Source organism: Strongylocentrotus purpuratus, unplaced genomic scaffold, assembly GCF_000002235.5.
Source record: "Strongylocentrotus purpuratus isolate Spur 01 unplaced genomic scaffold, Spur_5.0 spur5_scaffold_6, whole genome shotgun sequence".
NCBI classification, from domain to species: domain Eukaryota; kingdom Metazoa; phylum Echinodermata; class Echinoidea; order Camarodonta; family Strongylocentrotidae; genus Strongylocentrotus; species Strongylocentrotus purpuratus.
Genome location: NW_022145612.1, coordinates 55,749,398 through 55,765,927, shown reverse-complemented (window position 1 = coordinate 55,765,927; position 16,530 = coordinate 55,749,398). Strand labels below are relative to the sequence as shown.

At 38.5% G+C, this 16,530-nt stretch overlaps 1 protein-coding gene across 1 annotated transcript; it reads right to left on the bottom strand.

Moving 5' to 3' along the window:
- Window positions 1–2,113: 2,113 nt before the first annotated feature.
- Window positions 2,114–12,806, bottom strand: LOC575275 (cathepsin L1). The gene is made up of 6 exons (XM_775688.4): window positions 12,432–12,806; window positions 5,936–6,094; window positions 5,219–5,437; window positions 4,259–4,424; window positions 3,597–3,705; window positions 2,114–2,876 (listed from the first exon to the last, which is right to left on the bottom strand). Exons 1-6 carry the CDS (start codon window positions 12,678–12,680, stop codon window positions 2,777–2,779), a joined length of 1,002 nt encoding a protein of 333 aa, XP_780781.3. The 5' UTR covers window positions 12,681–12,806; the 3' UTR covers window positions 2,114–2,776.
- Window positions 12,807–16,530: the final 3,724 nt, after the last annotated feature.

Genomic DNA, 16,530 nt, shown 5'->3' with positions numbered 1-16,530 from the left:
TTTGCCAAGCAAACACAAAAGCTCAAACAAAATATCATATTTGGCTCTAAAGAGGAACCTATTTATTAGTTGGAGAACAATGTAAATGGTGTTTACCCTGTGGTTTGCGTCATGTCGTAAATTTTATGAGCAAAACAGCAAATGGGAAGCATGACAAAGCATTTGTGTACGCATATTTGAGTGTTTTCTATAATGTCCTACCATTAATGTCGCCCGTCAACAGCATTGTCCACATTGGCGATATAAGTGATTGGCAAAGAAAGTTACTTTAAAAAAGTGTCCTAAATAAACGAACACTCTTTAAATAAATCACAATTAGGTGGTAATTTTGTTGTGATTGAAAGAACACGTATTACACGTCGCACTGTCTGTGGGGACGTGCTCAGCATTTGCAAATCCAGATTTTTTTTTTCTTTTCGGAAAGGTGAAAAAAAAACGGTTTTAAAAGGCCCAATATTTCAACAACGATATAAATTAGCCGACACCATTTCATGTTAGTAGATGTCATCCTCAACCTTATTCACCAAGAGGCAACCCTCTTTCTCTAGCACTGCCAGTTGCGTAGCGTGAGTCTACCCATTAAGGGGGCACTGAAGGCAGGGGCGGATAAACCCGGCGGCAGGGGAGGGGGTCAAAGAGGGGCCCAATTCGTGAGAAAATATTTAGCGGCGAAACAGCCAGATGGTGAATAAGCGGTGGGGAGGGGAGGGGGTATCAGCACTAATTTAATTTTTTCCCTTCTTTTTGTAACAAATAAAGGTAATATTAACGTGTTTTTACCTGTTTTCCCCAGGGGAGGCCCCCAGCATCTTGGATCCGCCACTGCTGGAAGGATTGGGGGGGGGGGGGGGGTGGCACCGGTATGACATGGAAAATGAAATACGAATTAACATGTGACAAAGGGAAGGGTGCTTCAGGTGGTCTAGGTGTCTTATTTGCTCATCCTTTTCCTCTTCTTCAGGCCAGTACCCCCACGCCATTTTACACAAACAAAGAACACAAAAAGAAATGCTATATTTGTTTGTTTGTTTTGTATTTGCTCGCTCATTCATCTTTAGCACACTAGAATATAATTTTTAGAACCATATTGTTGCTTGTCAGATTTTTGCTTCTGCTCGTGACTACAATTTATTCCTTTGTATATCTTTACTAGGTTTACAGGCAAGTAAAGCTCAAGATAATGAATATTTCATTAATATGATTTCAAGGTTAAAGTGCTCTGCGTGCGTATTTTATTTGATACAAATACCATACACCAGTCACAAGATGGTCATAAAATGCCGCATGATTCTGAAACTGATGTATTTATAGGCATGAGTCTTTAGAATGATCAATAAATAAGGGAAATTTATGAATATTTGAAGTTACCAGCATTGAATCACAATGGAAAGCCTAATTGGTTTCGCATAAGCCAAGTTTTAAAAGGAAACAATGAAACATTGGACGTCTACCCACTCTCCTATGAAAACCTGTCCAATGCCCCTTTGTTGTAGTTCTTGGTTCAGTTTATTAATGTACAGTGCGACCCAGAAAAAAACGAAACCGAGAATTATCGATTTTTTATCATAACTTAATCACAATTATAATTAACAAATGACACATATTTGTAAAGCTTAGATCCTCATCTTTCATTTGATGCAACTCATATGATTCATATCTCACGCATGAGTGATAAAAAGCAATTTGAAGGAAGGAAACCAATAAGTCTTTTGGCTGGCGGTATCTGAATTTCGAAGAAAAATTCAAATTTCTAGAAAGATCATTTTCTGCACTTTCATATGACATCTCAATCAGGACAAATAAGCCATGAGAAAGGTCTGTTTGTTTAAAGTGATGCTTGCATTTCCATAATTTGATTAAACGAATTCGTTTTCACTGGCTGCCTGCCGTAGCAACAAACGGAATTGACAAAAGACTTAACTCCGTTTCGTTGACGATCGGACATAGATGAAAGACTTCATGCATCAAATGAAAGAGGAGAATCTAAGCTTTACAAATATTTGCCATTTATTAATTATAATTGTGATTAAGTTATGATAAAACATCGATAATTCTCGGTTTCGTTTTTTCTAGGTCGCACTGTACAGTAACACAGGCGCACGTGACACTCAAATGAGGTGAGAAATAATCTTTTAATCGACTCAATGATTGTTTAAAATATCATCATGTTCATACAAATGCAACAAGTAGCAAATATAATATACAGATTACGAAACATGACGTAGAAATATCAAATTGAATTGCAACATGAATAGAAAATCCCACTTAATGAATATTGGAAATGTACGTATTCTTACAACATTGCATTCTTATAGTCAACGACATTTAAAAGGAATTCGTGTGACATTGATATCAAACCGAGACATCGACGGGTCATGTAAAACTTATTTTATCACACATTGTATTACCTCAGGAAACCTTGATAAAGCCATACCTTGTACTGTCATTTGAGCTGGATATGCGCACATCAGTTCTGCTATTAAAGTTATTGATTATGTTTCTATAATTTACTATCTAAATTGAGTAAAGCTTAAGGGTGTGCTCACGGTACCTGGGGAACTTTGGCTAAGTACTTTGTAGTAATCCTTGGGATGGATAATACACATCAGTATAGCTGCCAGCTATTGTCGTTATAATGATAGTGTTATTGTCATTTGCTATTGTTAAGCCCATAATATAAAGTGAGAAGTGGACCATAGTTTTATTGGATGTCCTCAGAAATGACTTGATGTTCTTGCACGAACAGATTCATGGCGGAAGCAATATTGAATGGCGATTACACCATAGGGTAACTAGCTTCAGAAGCGATGCCACATTGGTTGTCCTTGTTACGAGACATCCACAGGTATCCATTCATTCCCCAAGTCTTTGCCCAGCTGTGAAAGAAAGAGAGAAAGAAAGAAACTGCAAATTATTAATTGATCAAAATTATGATTGAAGTCTCCAATGACTGATAGTTGATACGGAGAAATCAGTTTTGTCATGTAACCTTATATTTAGGCTTTGTACATCTAATTGATCGCTGGAATTTCTACGGGACAGTTGTCTGATGTTTTTTAATTTATTTTCGTAGTTTATAAACACCGATGATTATTATTAGAATATGAATTCAATTAGTAGACATGCCTCTCCTAGTGGTACATGCTTGCCTACAGCTCAAAGTTCATCAAAGGACACATGCTAAAACTTGCTTTGAAAGCACATTTACGCCATTTAATACAAAAGTACACGATACAGTTTAAAGTAAGTCTTCACAAAAGACTAGCAAGCAATTTGGGGACATTCCTACATGATTCAAGTGTAACCCCTCATTATATGCAAATCAACTAGATTTAAAGGTTAAAGCATAATGAGGTCATGAAGTGAAACATGAAAAGATGCACTCTTTTAAAAGGTAGACCTACATGATGTGATATAAGGTAGTTATTTTCAAAAGGACATGAAGGCAATTTGGGGATAGGCCTACATATAGGCTATATACCCTCATGATACTTAGAACAAGAAAGGTTAAAAAGTCAAACCCTAACGGATTTTATAAAGTGAAATATGGCAATAGACCCTTTTCCAAACAAATTTCACAAAGTGCTCAAACTGACCTGTTCTTGACAATCCAGTAATCGGTTCCATCACGGGTGGTTCCATAGCCGACTACGAGAACAGCATGGCCCAACCGGGTAGTGCTGCAACCAGGCTCGTTGTACACACCTGTAAACGAAATGTCTTCATTAAATTGTTGTATTTTGTAGACATGCATTTCATTCATTCTTTTATAAAAGCAGTGTTGTGTCGCTGAGGTTTCACCCAAGTTGCCCCTCCCAAACAAAGGAATAGGGTAATAAGAAAGAGAGATAGAGATATAAGAGATAGAGAAATATATATACATATATACCTAACTTCAGGATTGTGATTTTGGTATTTTCAAAATGCACATTTTCTTTCCCTTTTTCCCATCATGACCCTCTTCACCCTGTTCCATAAAGTTTGTTTCCTTTCCCTAAAAAAGTTCTTTCCAAAACTTTCTTAATAGAGGACATGTTCGTCTTAGGCCAACATTGTTTAGATACAGTTTATCTACCTAGAGTGTAATACCTCGTTTTACACCGACAAGATTAATTCCAGACCAACACTGGTGTTACTGAAGTAATATACGGCTCTGTTTTCATTTTAGGGGGGGGGGGGGGTTCAAAGAGTTAGTTTCACTAGCTTTGAGCCCGATCTGTATGGCTATCATTAGTGTATGGTCTGGCGATATCCTTACCAGACTTGTAAAACTTGAAGAACTTATGGCTAGCGTCAATGGCGACCGAGATAGGACCAATGTGGGCTACAGCCTTCTGCAGTGCCTTCTCAGAACCAGAGGTGACGTCAGTATAACCTGTGACGGTAGCGCCTACGTTAGCCTTCTTGAAGTGGCAATTGCCATCCTGGAGATAGAGGAGAAATGGCACAACGTAAATTTGGTATTTTCTATCCTCCCGATAGGATGAAGACCAACAGACCGAAGATCCGCGAATCATTCGTCCAGTAGACCGATACATTCATCGCAGGGTTCTATGAGGCCGTATGCCTATTTTCAAAATATCTATGAAACAAAATCCTTCCGTCTTGGGATTATTTTTACTAGGATTTCGATCACGCGTGAACCTCTTACTAGAAGATCCTTGAGGTTGAAGAGTTCGGTATAGTGAACCTGCGACTGCTTCTGACTAAAGACGGGTTTTCTAGCTTCAACCAATCCGGTGGTCCCCCGTATTATCCCGCCCTCCCTCACTTCGGGAACGGAGGGACCACATGCATGTTCCCAAAATCTCCGGCTCGAAACAAAGAAAAAGATCTGCCCGTATTGACTTTACACACCGGAATTTTACTGAAAGGGGGGGGGGGGCTGAAAAGGCTCGTATAACAAAGAAAAAAGATCTACCCGTATTGACTTTACACACGGGACTTATGCTGAAACGGGGGGGGGGGGGGGGAGGGGTGCTGGGAACACGCATATGCGTACCTTAAATAACACTGAGTGGGTGCCGGGCGTATTATAAAGATTTGTATTTTGATCCGATTCAATCCTTCTACTATTTGATTATGCACTGATCTTCGAATTGTTGGGGCTTGATTTCAATCATAATTTTTTATTCAGACTGGCTCTTGAACAATTTACTTTGATCATGATTGGGTAATACTGCAGTCATAACAGTCAAACAATTGTTAGTACACTCACCACTGCCCTGTAGGAGTATGTTGCCTCTGTATCAATACCTCCTGCATCAATGATGTACTGGAAGGCTCGGTCCATAAAACCCCCGTGACACCCGTAATTCCTGTAGGAGCAGTCGACCAGGTTCTGTTCGCTCAGGCTCACCAGTTTACCCGTCTTCTTGAATTGCTGTCCTTCCAGAGATCCTGTAGTACTGAACGCCCAGCATGAACCACATTGTCCCTGGAAAGAGGAGATATTATAAGTCCCGTAATGACAATTTAAATAAAAGAAAAGAATCACCGTGTTATCATGAAAACATCGATTTGGATTCGTCTTCCGACGTGTAAAAATGAGATAATAAGATGTCAATGTATCGTTTAATTTTTTCGAATGATTAATGTTTACCTAGGGGACACAAAACGTTCTTGTGACGTAACAAAATAGTTATGATAATTGGGTCTTATTTGCCTAGGTTAGCCAAATCTGTATTAATACTGCTCTTCTACCGGGCAATGAAATTATTACCCGAGCTATTGTCAGGTACCAGTTTACACCTGGGTGGAGAGTGATACGTGTACAATCTTGCCAAAGGACATTAGTGCAAGGCTTGGATTCTAACTCTCAAATCTTAGATTAAGAGTCCAGTAAATGAACCACTATACCACGACATGTTCTATTATCATTTTAAAGTCCATATGACGTGTTGCGGAACGCTTTGTGTCTAGTAGCTACATGTACCTGGTCCTTGACAGGAGTTACGTAACCCTTGGTGCGCCAATCGACGGTCTTTGGGAGTTTGTCGACGTTGTTTGATGGGAGGAAGGTGGATCCTTTAGCCGCCTTTGATGTGCCATTCACTCGGAAACCAGTCATCATGGCGACGAACTCTTCATTTTGCTGTAAGGTAAACATGCATTTGTAAGTTATTTAGCACTTTTATAGTTTCTGTTGAAACATTATCAAGGTAGAATGCATCGAATCATAAACTGTTTCCATTTTAAATAATTTTTGTTGTTCTTGTTTGTATTATTAGTCTCATCGTTTTGATGTATAACACTGATTTTGATGATACAATTATCAAAATAATTAGCGTACTTTGTATTATCAACGCTCATGTTTAATATTAACTTTTTGGGGAGAGTGGGGGTATTATTAGCCCTACTGAATATTGATTGATTATGATATTACATCGCTAATTAGTCATAGTATCATTATCTATTTTTCCATAATGGATATTATTCAGCAAACTGTATGTATACTTGGCTATGCTGCTCTTAGCACTATCCCATTCATTCATTTTGGTGTGAGAAGGATCAGGCTTCATCTGCCTAGAATGATATGTCTTGGGGATGACTTAACATTGTGACCAACCTTGTTATTGCCAGAACCTAAACAATACTTATGCACATCATTATAAATGCATATCTATTTTGGGGTTTTTGAGTGGATGTTTGGAAGATTGACTTAGCCTTACTGACTGTGTTGATTTGTACTTGAACAAGGAAATCCAAAACAAGTTTTTCAAATTCAATTTTGAGTTATAGATCTATATTGGTTGTTTTAAAAACATCATCAGCTATGGATGATCTGCGAAGTAAACCTCACACTAGATCCTCATCAAGTAGCGCCGTTAATACAGAGACCCAACGTAAAATCCTGGAAAAACCTGCTAAATTGAAGGAGACGTCGGCTACTACTAGGTCTAGGGGTCAGGGATCTCACACACAGAATAGGGACTTTTAGATTGAGTGGACGAGAACACGACGAACGCCGACTGATCATGCGTGTCAACGTACTCAACTGACCATGTTGAATACAATTAGAAATCTGTTAGATTGCACTAGACGATATACATGCATGCAGAAAGTAACACTATGATCATGACTGACAATAGACCATTTTCGTAATGTATCCAAATTTAATGCACAAGTCTTTGTGTAGTGCCTCAATACAAATTATTTCATTCACCTGATAAGAATAATAGTAATTCAATAGTCAGAATGCAAACTGCATATATCAAGTGTTGCTAGGTAGGTCAAGCCATAATGTTTGTCCAACCTGACAACTACTAATGTATGCAGTTTGGATTATGTCTATTGAAATACTATTATTCTTACCCGGTGAATGAAATAATTTGTATTGAGGCACTTCACAAAGACTTTATGCATTAAATTTGGTTACATTACGAAGATGGCCTATTGCTGTGGTAGAATATCCCTTCACTGCTATTATGTAATAATGTGTAGAACAGGTGAATATGCATGTGACACCTGTTCTACACATTTTCTACATAATAGCAGGGAAAGGATGTTCCTTTGTCTACCTGAGGAACTGTATATTTTATGCGCACGCGGCATATACTAGTACCGTACTAGATTTAGGAAAATCAAGGTTGACGCATTCTCGATCGCCGACTGAGACGACATGACGCATGCGCAGTGCCTTAAAATGACGTCACACGTTGCAGTCAAAGCTGTCGACGTGCAAATCTAAAAGTCCCTAATGATAAGCCTAGAACGGGCGGAAGTCCCGGTCAAATGTGTGGTGGAGCCTGTAAATCACAACTCATTAGCGGAAAGGACAGCATCGAATGTGAGCGATGTGAAAAATGGTTCTGCCTAAAATGCAGTGCCCTGTCGTCGGAAGAGTTTGGATTATTCACCAAGGTGAATGCAGCTCACTGGTTCTGTCCTCCATGTGAGTTTAAGGCCATGGAAGCTGTCAAAATGGACCAGATTGTTGAGGAACGGTGCAAGAAATTTTTGGAGAAACACACAAAAGACTTGAAAAACTTGAACAAATGAGCAACGGTTGGTCTAAGGTGGAAGAGTTATGCAAGCAGCTTGAATCTGACATCAAAGAAATCAAGAGCTCCGTTACAGATAAGCAGAGAATGGAACCAAGTGACATAGCTCAAGATGTCCTGGCCTCATCTGTCCAGTCAATCTTCCAAGATTGTGTTAAGGAAGAAAGTGAAAAAGATAAAAGAAAACATAACATAGTTGTCTATGGACTGGCAGAAAATGATTCCGAGGATGGCAAAGAGAGGCAGTACTATGATACAGCCTCTACCCGAGGGATGCTCGATTACCTGGAAATCGAAGGAGAGGTGAAACGTGTGATTAGATTGGGAAGAAGGCAACTGGATGCAAGCGAAACTAGCTCGAGACCAAGACCGGTGCTTGTGGAATTCTCAAATGCAGACTCCAGTGCGGAAGCAAAGAGGAAAGCTAGTAAGCTTCGCTTAGGACCAAAATACTTTAAAGAGCTATATATCCAAGCAGATCTCACAAAAACAGAACGTGCAGCAAAGAACATACTCGTCAAGGAAATGAAAAGGAGGAAGAGTGAGGGTGACAACAACTGGATGAATCGGGGTGAAAAACTTGCGAAGAGAAAGGATCCCCCATCTCAGCCAAGCAACGAAGGTAAACAAAAAGGCCCACAGCCTTTTCAGGATGCCTAACACAGCAGTCAACCCAGGAAACTTTTCAGATGTAAATAGTATTATTCATAATAGACATTTCAGTTGTATGTACAGCAATGTAGATTCGTTACTCAACAAGAAATCAGAACTAGAAGCAAGAATCTCTGTGAGGAACCCAGACATCATAGCCTTAGTGGAAATATTTCCAAAGAACTGTTTTCATCCAGTTGATGATTGTGAACTTCAGTTCGGGGGATACAATATGTTTTTGCCAGCAGAAAGTCAGAGAGGAGTTATAATTTACTACAAAAAGAAGTAGTTTTCAAAGACAGTGACTTCATGGAAAGTGTATGGTGTGCAATTTCATCAGGATCAGAGTATTTTCTCTTTGGATGTGTCTACAGAAGCCCAAATAGTTCGGACCCAAATAATGAGGCTCTCTTGAAACTCTTTTATGAGATAGAAAATTCTCCTCACACAAATATATTCATTGTTGGAGACTTTAACTTACCAAAGATAGATTGGGATAAATTTGCCAGAGACTTTGTGGAAGTTCTACAAAATCTATATCTTTCAGAACTTGTGGAAGAGCCCACTAGGATGAGAGACGGGCAGAAGTCCAACGTTCTAGACCTCGTCATCACAAACCAAGTAGACATGGTCGACTGTTTAGGGATATCACCACCGATTGGTAAAAGTGACCACATGGTGCTAGATTTCAGACTTTTTCTGCCTGGTGGGGTAACAAGTGTACCTGTAACAGAACGCTTTGCATTCTTCAAAGGAGATTATGAGAGTATGAGGAAGCATGGGAAAGTAAAAGATATGTTTGTTTCAGCAATGGTGCAGGACGGTGATGTTAATATGGATAATGATATTCTTGTACATTGCTTGGAAGAGTTAACAGCCAAGTTTATACCAAAGGTCAAAGCCAGGAAAAATCAGCAGCCACTATGGATGAACAACGATGTACGTCAAGCAATCAAATGTAAACATAAAGCTTGGAACCGTTTCCAAAAATCTAGAAGTGAGTCCGACAGAGTATCCTACAATATAGCAAGAAATGAGGCAACCGATAAAGTAAGCATAGCAAAGAAGTCATTTGAACGTAAGCTGACCTCAGATATAAAATCCAATCCTAAAAGTTTTTGGAGATATGTTCAAAGTAAAAACAAATTTAGACAGGGTATTGGGGACTTGGAAAAGCCTGATGGAACCATTGCAAACGATGATGCAGATAAAGCAGAAACACTGAACTTTTTCTTTGCATCAGTCTTTACTAAGGAGGATTTATCTCTTGTACCAGCCCTTGATCTAAGGATTCGTGACAAGCAACTGGATACGGTCTGTTTTAATTATGAAAATGTCAAAAAAGCTATCATGAGATTGGACCAATCAAAATCTCCTGGACCAGACAACATTCACAATCGCATCCTGAAGGAATTAGTGGACGACATTTCCCGGCCAATTGCCCATCTTTTTAACAAATCTATGTCGAGTGGTGTGGTATGTGACTCATGGAAAGAAGCCAATGTGACTCCTATTTTTAAAAAAGGAGATAAAAGAAACCAGGAAATTATCGTCCAGTCAGTCTAACCAGTTCTCTTTCCAAATTAATGGAGACCATTGTACGTGATGAAATTGTCAAATATATGAATGAGAACTCTCTAATCACGGAGGAGCAGTACGTATTTAGAAGAAGTAGATCTTGTGCTACACAGTTGCTAAATGTTTCTGAAACCTGGACAAAGGAATTAGACAACAAGGGAAGTATTGACTGTATCTACTTGGATTACAGCAAGTCCTTTGACAGTGTCCCACATGCTAGACTTCTGAAAAAAGTAGAGGCCTACGGTATAACAGGTATCTCCCAAGTCCCTGAATGGATCATGTCTTTCCTGACTGGAAGAACTCAGCGGGTAGTCATAAACGGTACCCCATCGAGTGCATTAAAAGTTGTCAGCGGCGTAGCTCAAGGAAGCGTGCTGGGGCCGACACTGTTCTTGTTGTATGTTAATGACATTCCAGATATTATATGTAAAACTGCATCAGAAGTCAAACTATTTGCAGATGACACCAACATCTTCTCACCAATTCACTCTTCATTGGATGGCAAAAATCTACAAGCAGATCTAACAAAGCTCACAAGATGGTCCCATCAGTGGCAACTACCATTTAATCAGGAGAAGTGCAAGGTAATCCACTATGGTCGAAGAAATCCTTGTTATGATTATTCATGTCAGACGAAGATACACCTATTCCTACCGTTACAGTAGAAACAGACCTTGGGGTAACCTTTGACCAGCAATTGAAGTTTTCACGTCATGTGGATGGGGCATGTGCTGCTGCAAATCGCAAGCTAGGGATTATCAAGCGGACATTTTCTAATTTGGACAAAACGGGCTTTATACATCTATACAGATCAATTATAAGACCAAGACTCGAGTACTGTTCAACGGTGTGGCATCCTGTATTGAAAAAAGACAGCACGAAAATAGAAAAGGTACAGCGTAGAGCAACTCGCCAAATACACATGCTACGACACTTGAGTTACGAGAAGAGACTAAAACATCTTAACTTACCATCTCTTGCCTACAGACGCCATAGAGCAGACATGATACAGATATACAAAATAATGCATGGCCTAGATGAACTGGATCTAGCACACTTCTTTGACCATCCAACTGATAATAGAACCCGTGGCCATCGATACAAGATCGTTAAGAAGAAAGTCTACTCGAAGCTTAGACATGGATCATTTTCACAGAGATTTATCAATTAATGGAACAACCTCTCCTCTGTAGTTGTGGAGAGCAAGTCACTAAACAGCTTTAAATCCAATTTGTTGAAATTTTGGTCGTAAACATGTGTCAAAATATGGATTCTTCATCCGAATGTCAACGAGAGGCAAATAAGGTTTTAACTTTAAATGCCTACTTCCAAGGTATATTTCCAAGGTATATAATAGTTGAAGATAATAAAGAATTATCGTGAGCTAAACCTATTTGACTTCTTTGTCAATAATTCGTCCCTATTTTCACGAAGTGACGGTAGTGAGGAAAATCGCATACAATTTGTGTGCGGATTTTCCTGACTACCGTCACTTCGTGAAAATTTACTCGACCTCTTGATGCATTCATTTAAGACCAGGGTCCAAAACCACAGATATCAGAGATTGAGATTTCTATAAAAAAAAAGTTGCCCCTGACACCGGGCCTTGACAGAAGTGATATGGGTCATTCATACGTGGAATTAATTAATTCCCCAACATTTATTTTAAGAAAGGGAAGAAGGAAGAGGAGGAAGAGCAAAATAAGTTGATCAAGAAAAAGGAAGAGGGGGAAGAGGAGGAAGAGGAGGCGGAGGAGGAGGAGGAGGAGAATAAATTGATCAAGAAAAAGGAAGAGGGGGAAGAGGAGGAAGAGGAGGCGGAGGAGGAGGAGGAGGAGAATAAGTTGATCGAGAAAAAGGAAGAGGGGGAAGAGGAGGAAGAGGAGGAGGAGGAGGAGGAGGAGGAGAATAAGTAGAAAGGCGAGAAGGTGGAATACAAACACGAGCACATTATATCCCCATATTTATTGGCGTAGCCTAAACCATAAAGAGCCCTCTCCACGTTTTCCCTGTTACCTATCCTGAGATTCAACGGGGGCACATGCCTTATGCCCCCATATCTACGCCAGTGCTCCTAGTCCTTCTATTCCAATGCGTACATTTTCATCAGTTCCTCTTTACATATTTTTACATTACTTTTTTCTACTTGTTGAGAAATTTTGTAAATCTAAGTCAAACTTGTTATTCCGTACTCACCAAGTCAGCAAATTGGTTCATTCCGAGATCGTAGGTGAAGTGGCCCAAGTCGTATTTGAGGTTGTGTTTAATGACGATGTCGAGGTTCTTCTGCCAGATCAGTCTCCTCGACGCTTCCTCCTCATCGCTTAGATATCGCTTGCCGTGTTCGTTCTTCCACTGGTTCCAATCCTCGTCGAAGTCAGTGAACGACATCGACAGCGAGCTCACCACGCAAGCTGCCACCAGCAACACACTCAGATACTTCATCACTGCAGAGATTTAGGTTGATATGAAAATAAACGACAAACGCCTCTAAGACAATATTGCTAAATGCAAGATGAAATATAGATCCTTAATGAACTGACGTCCTTTACCAAGAGAACAGATTATTAAAATGAACACACATTTCCTTATTGCAACATTAAATTGGCTGTGACGTGTGAGAAATATGAACTAAGTGGTTTCACATTAGCCGTGCTTTTAAAAGGAAACAACAGCACAACTACCGAAACCTACGCGTACTTATTAACTGTTATGACCTGAAAGTGGTTAAAATTAAAATAAGTGATGTCCTTACCTACTTGAAAACTAGAAAGTAATTTAGAAACAATTTGCTTTTGCGGAGGAGTTACCTGTGAATAGCAGGGAACAGGCGCGTACGCAGGGGGGGGGGGGGGTGTTTGGGGGGTTAACCCCCCCTTGAGTTTGTGTAATGTGTGTATTATTTGTGTAATTTTTACCACCCCCCCCCCTTGTGTGATTTTTTTGATTTTTTTTGATTATTTCTTAATAAAAAAATAAAATATTAAAACAAATAAAAAATAAATTATGCCACTGACTAACCTAAATAAATTGACCTTACTCCCCCCTCTACGGAGCAAATAGGCAAATTTTCAAATATCGAGACCAAAAAAAAAAAAAAAGTGTCCTCTTACCTTGAATAGCATAGTCCTCAGTGGAGATAGTAAGTGATTGACAATGAAAGTTACTTTAAAAAAGTGTCCTATATAAATGAACACTCTTTAAATAAATCCAAATTAGGGGTTATTCTGTTGTGATTGAAAGAACACGTATTACACGTCGCACTGTCTGTGGGGACGTGCTCAGCCTTTTCAAGTCCAGAATTTCGTAAAGGTGAAAAAAAAGGATTTTAAAAGGCCCAACTGTTTCAACAACAATAAGAAGTAGCCGACACCATTTCATGTTCGTAAATGTTACCCTCACCTTTATTCACCTTAGGCAACCCTCTTTCTCTAACATCAGTGGCGTAGCACGAGTCTACCCATTGAGGGGCACTGGAAGGATTGGGGGGGGGGGGTGGCGACGGTATGACTTGGAAAATGAAATACGAATTTACAAGTCCGCTGATTTACAAGTTCGCTGATGAAATGTAAAAAATCTGTTCATAATTATAATACTAGAAATCCTGATAACTATTTTATTGAAAAATGTCCATCAACAAATTCCTTATTTACTTTTAGACACACTGGCCCGAAAATATGGAATTCTCTCCCCAGAGATATTCGTGATACTGCTTTCTTAAACTCTTTTAAATCTAAAATAAAAAAATACTTCATCTGTTTTTAAATCTATAATAATATTTGCATGTTAATACGTCTCCTATGTTTTGTACACTGTTTTGTTATTGTTATATTTTTTATAGCCAATTGTTGGAACTTGTATATGTATCTTTTAATAACAGGGAGCTGCCTCGACAGAACCTTATGGTTTTATTTGCAGTTTCCCCAATTCATTTCTATTGCTGATTAACTTTTTATAATTCCGATATATTTGTAGACATGTTTCCATTTTGTGTGTATTTTGTGTTTTGTGTTTTCTATATTGTATATAATCTGTATCTTATATATTTTTTTTATGGATTTGAATTGAAATAAAACTTGAACTTGAACTTGAACTTGATTTAGGGGAGGGTGCTTCAGGTAGTCTAGGTGTCTCATTCGCTCATCATATTCCTCTCCTCCAGGTTCATACCCCCACGCCTTTTTACACAAACAAAGAACACCAAAAGAAATGCTACATTTGTTTATTTGTTTTGTGTTTGCTCGCTTATTTATCTTTTAGAACACTGGAAAATAATATTTAGAACCATTTTATTTATTTATTTATTTATTCTTATATATATATATATATATGTATATTTTACTAAAGGCGTCATTAGAGGGACATTTGGAGTGAAAAATGAGTCATTAAGTAGATATTGTGATTAGGAGGACAATTGGTGTCCTCTTAACGTTTTTTACGTTTTATTTGTTGTGGAAGGCCCAATTTTGTTATATATCTCTCTCTATATATGTAATTTTACTAAAGGCGTCATTGGAAGGACATTGGGAGTGAAAAAATGAGTCATTAAGTAGACATTAAGGTTAGGGTTAGGGTTAGGGTTAGGGTTAGGTTTAGGGTTAGGTTTAGGGTTAGGGTTAGGGTTAGGGTTAGGATTTTTATGATGTCCACTTAATGTACCATGTAGGGTTATATATATATATATATATATTTATATATTTTTTTTTTGTTTTTTGGGGGGAGGGGGGGGGGTAATTTGCTTGTCAGATTACATGTACCCCTTCCTCTATGATAATCCTGGTTTCTGCTCGTGACTTTATTTCTTTGTATAATAAGTTTACAGGCAAGTAAAGCTCAAAATAATAAATATTTCATTCTTATTATTCCAAGGTTAAAGTGCTCTGCATGCGTATCTTATTCGATACAAATACCATAAATATACACCAGTCACAAGACGGTCATAAAATGCCGCATGATTTTGAAATTGATGGATTTATAGGCCTTCAGTTAAGATTTACTAAAACGTGTCAAGAATTTACTTGATTCTTATAAACTAACATGACTTGTACATGTTTATCATTTTTAAAAGCCATTGTGAAATTCACATATTAAAGTATTGAGACATTTTAAGAGAGGCATCATAATAATACACATACTCTGTTGCACATTACATTTTTAAAATACTTTTTTCAAGAAATGATTGTAACAACATGGCTTATTCTATATAGATAAAGTTAAATATCTTCTCTGAGCCTTATCGATCAATCTCTATGACTCTTTAGAATGATCAAGAAATGAGGAAATTTATGAATATTTGAAGTTATAATCAGTGAATCACAAATTGGCAACACTGTGATGTATGGAAAACCTGTTCTAACTGGTTTTGCATAAGCCATGCTTTTAAAAGGAAACAATGAAACAATTGGACATCTATCTGTAGCGAAGTAGAGATATCTCCCTTTAAACCAGGTAACCCCCACCCCCTCTCTCTCTCTCTCTCTCTCCCTCTCTCTCTCTCTTTTATTGCATCTCTCTCTCTTTTATTGCATCATCCTCTCGACTGGAGGTCAGCAAACTACAGTGAGACTATCCTCTCTCTCTCTCTCTCTCTTTCTCTTTCCCTCTCCTATTTCATCATCTTTCTTCCTACTTGAGGTCAGCGAACTACAGTGAGATAATACCTGGTCATTTTCCACTGGTCCAAAGATTCCAAGAATAGGATGTTTGTAGAGAAAGACTTTCAGTCATAACTTTTAGTATAGATAAATCGTAGACAAAGCCCATATTCAACCAGTGTTTGTGTTGACTGATTATAAACAGGCAAATAGTGGGAAACAGGCAAATAAATTATCCCTCTACAAATACCAGTTAGGGCTGGAAGACAAAACATTTGTTTTCTTGGTAAAGGAGCTGAGTCATCAAAGAAAGTAGTAGCAGGAATATCCCCAACTGACCAATGAGCATTTGTATTTTCTACTCCTTCCCCTTATTTTTACTTTTGCTCAATCAGAATGTTAGGATTAATGGTTCAGGAACACTGTTTGAGTGTCCATCAAGTATTATGCCCGCCCAGTCACCTACAGTAATAATAATGAAATAGTTAAGTTTAGGGTAAGAATATTTTGTAGGAGGAAATCTCGATATTGAGATTGTGAATATGTAATTAGGTATAAAACCCCCATCCCCTGCATGAAATCCTCACTTGGAACCCCCTCACTTGGAAACCCCACCTGGAACCTCTTCACCTGAAACCCTTCTTCTCCTAATACATCTTTAATAATCATCAGTGCTTCAAATATCCAGTATACAATCTATT

Coding starts and splice junctions, on each gene's coding strand:
- LOC575275 (XM_775688.4), bottom strand. CDS start 12,680: ATGAAGTATCTGAGTGTGTTGCTGGTGGCAGCTTGCGTGGTGAGCTCG. Junction 4,425..5,218: donor CATACTCCTACAGGGCAGTG/GTGAGTGTACTA, acceptor CTCTATCTCCAG/GATGGCAATTGCCACTTCAA. Junction 3,706..4,258: donor CTTCAAGTTTTACAAGTCTG/GTAAGGATATCG, acceptor TTTCGTTTACAG/GTGTGTACAACGAGCCTGGT.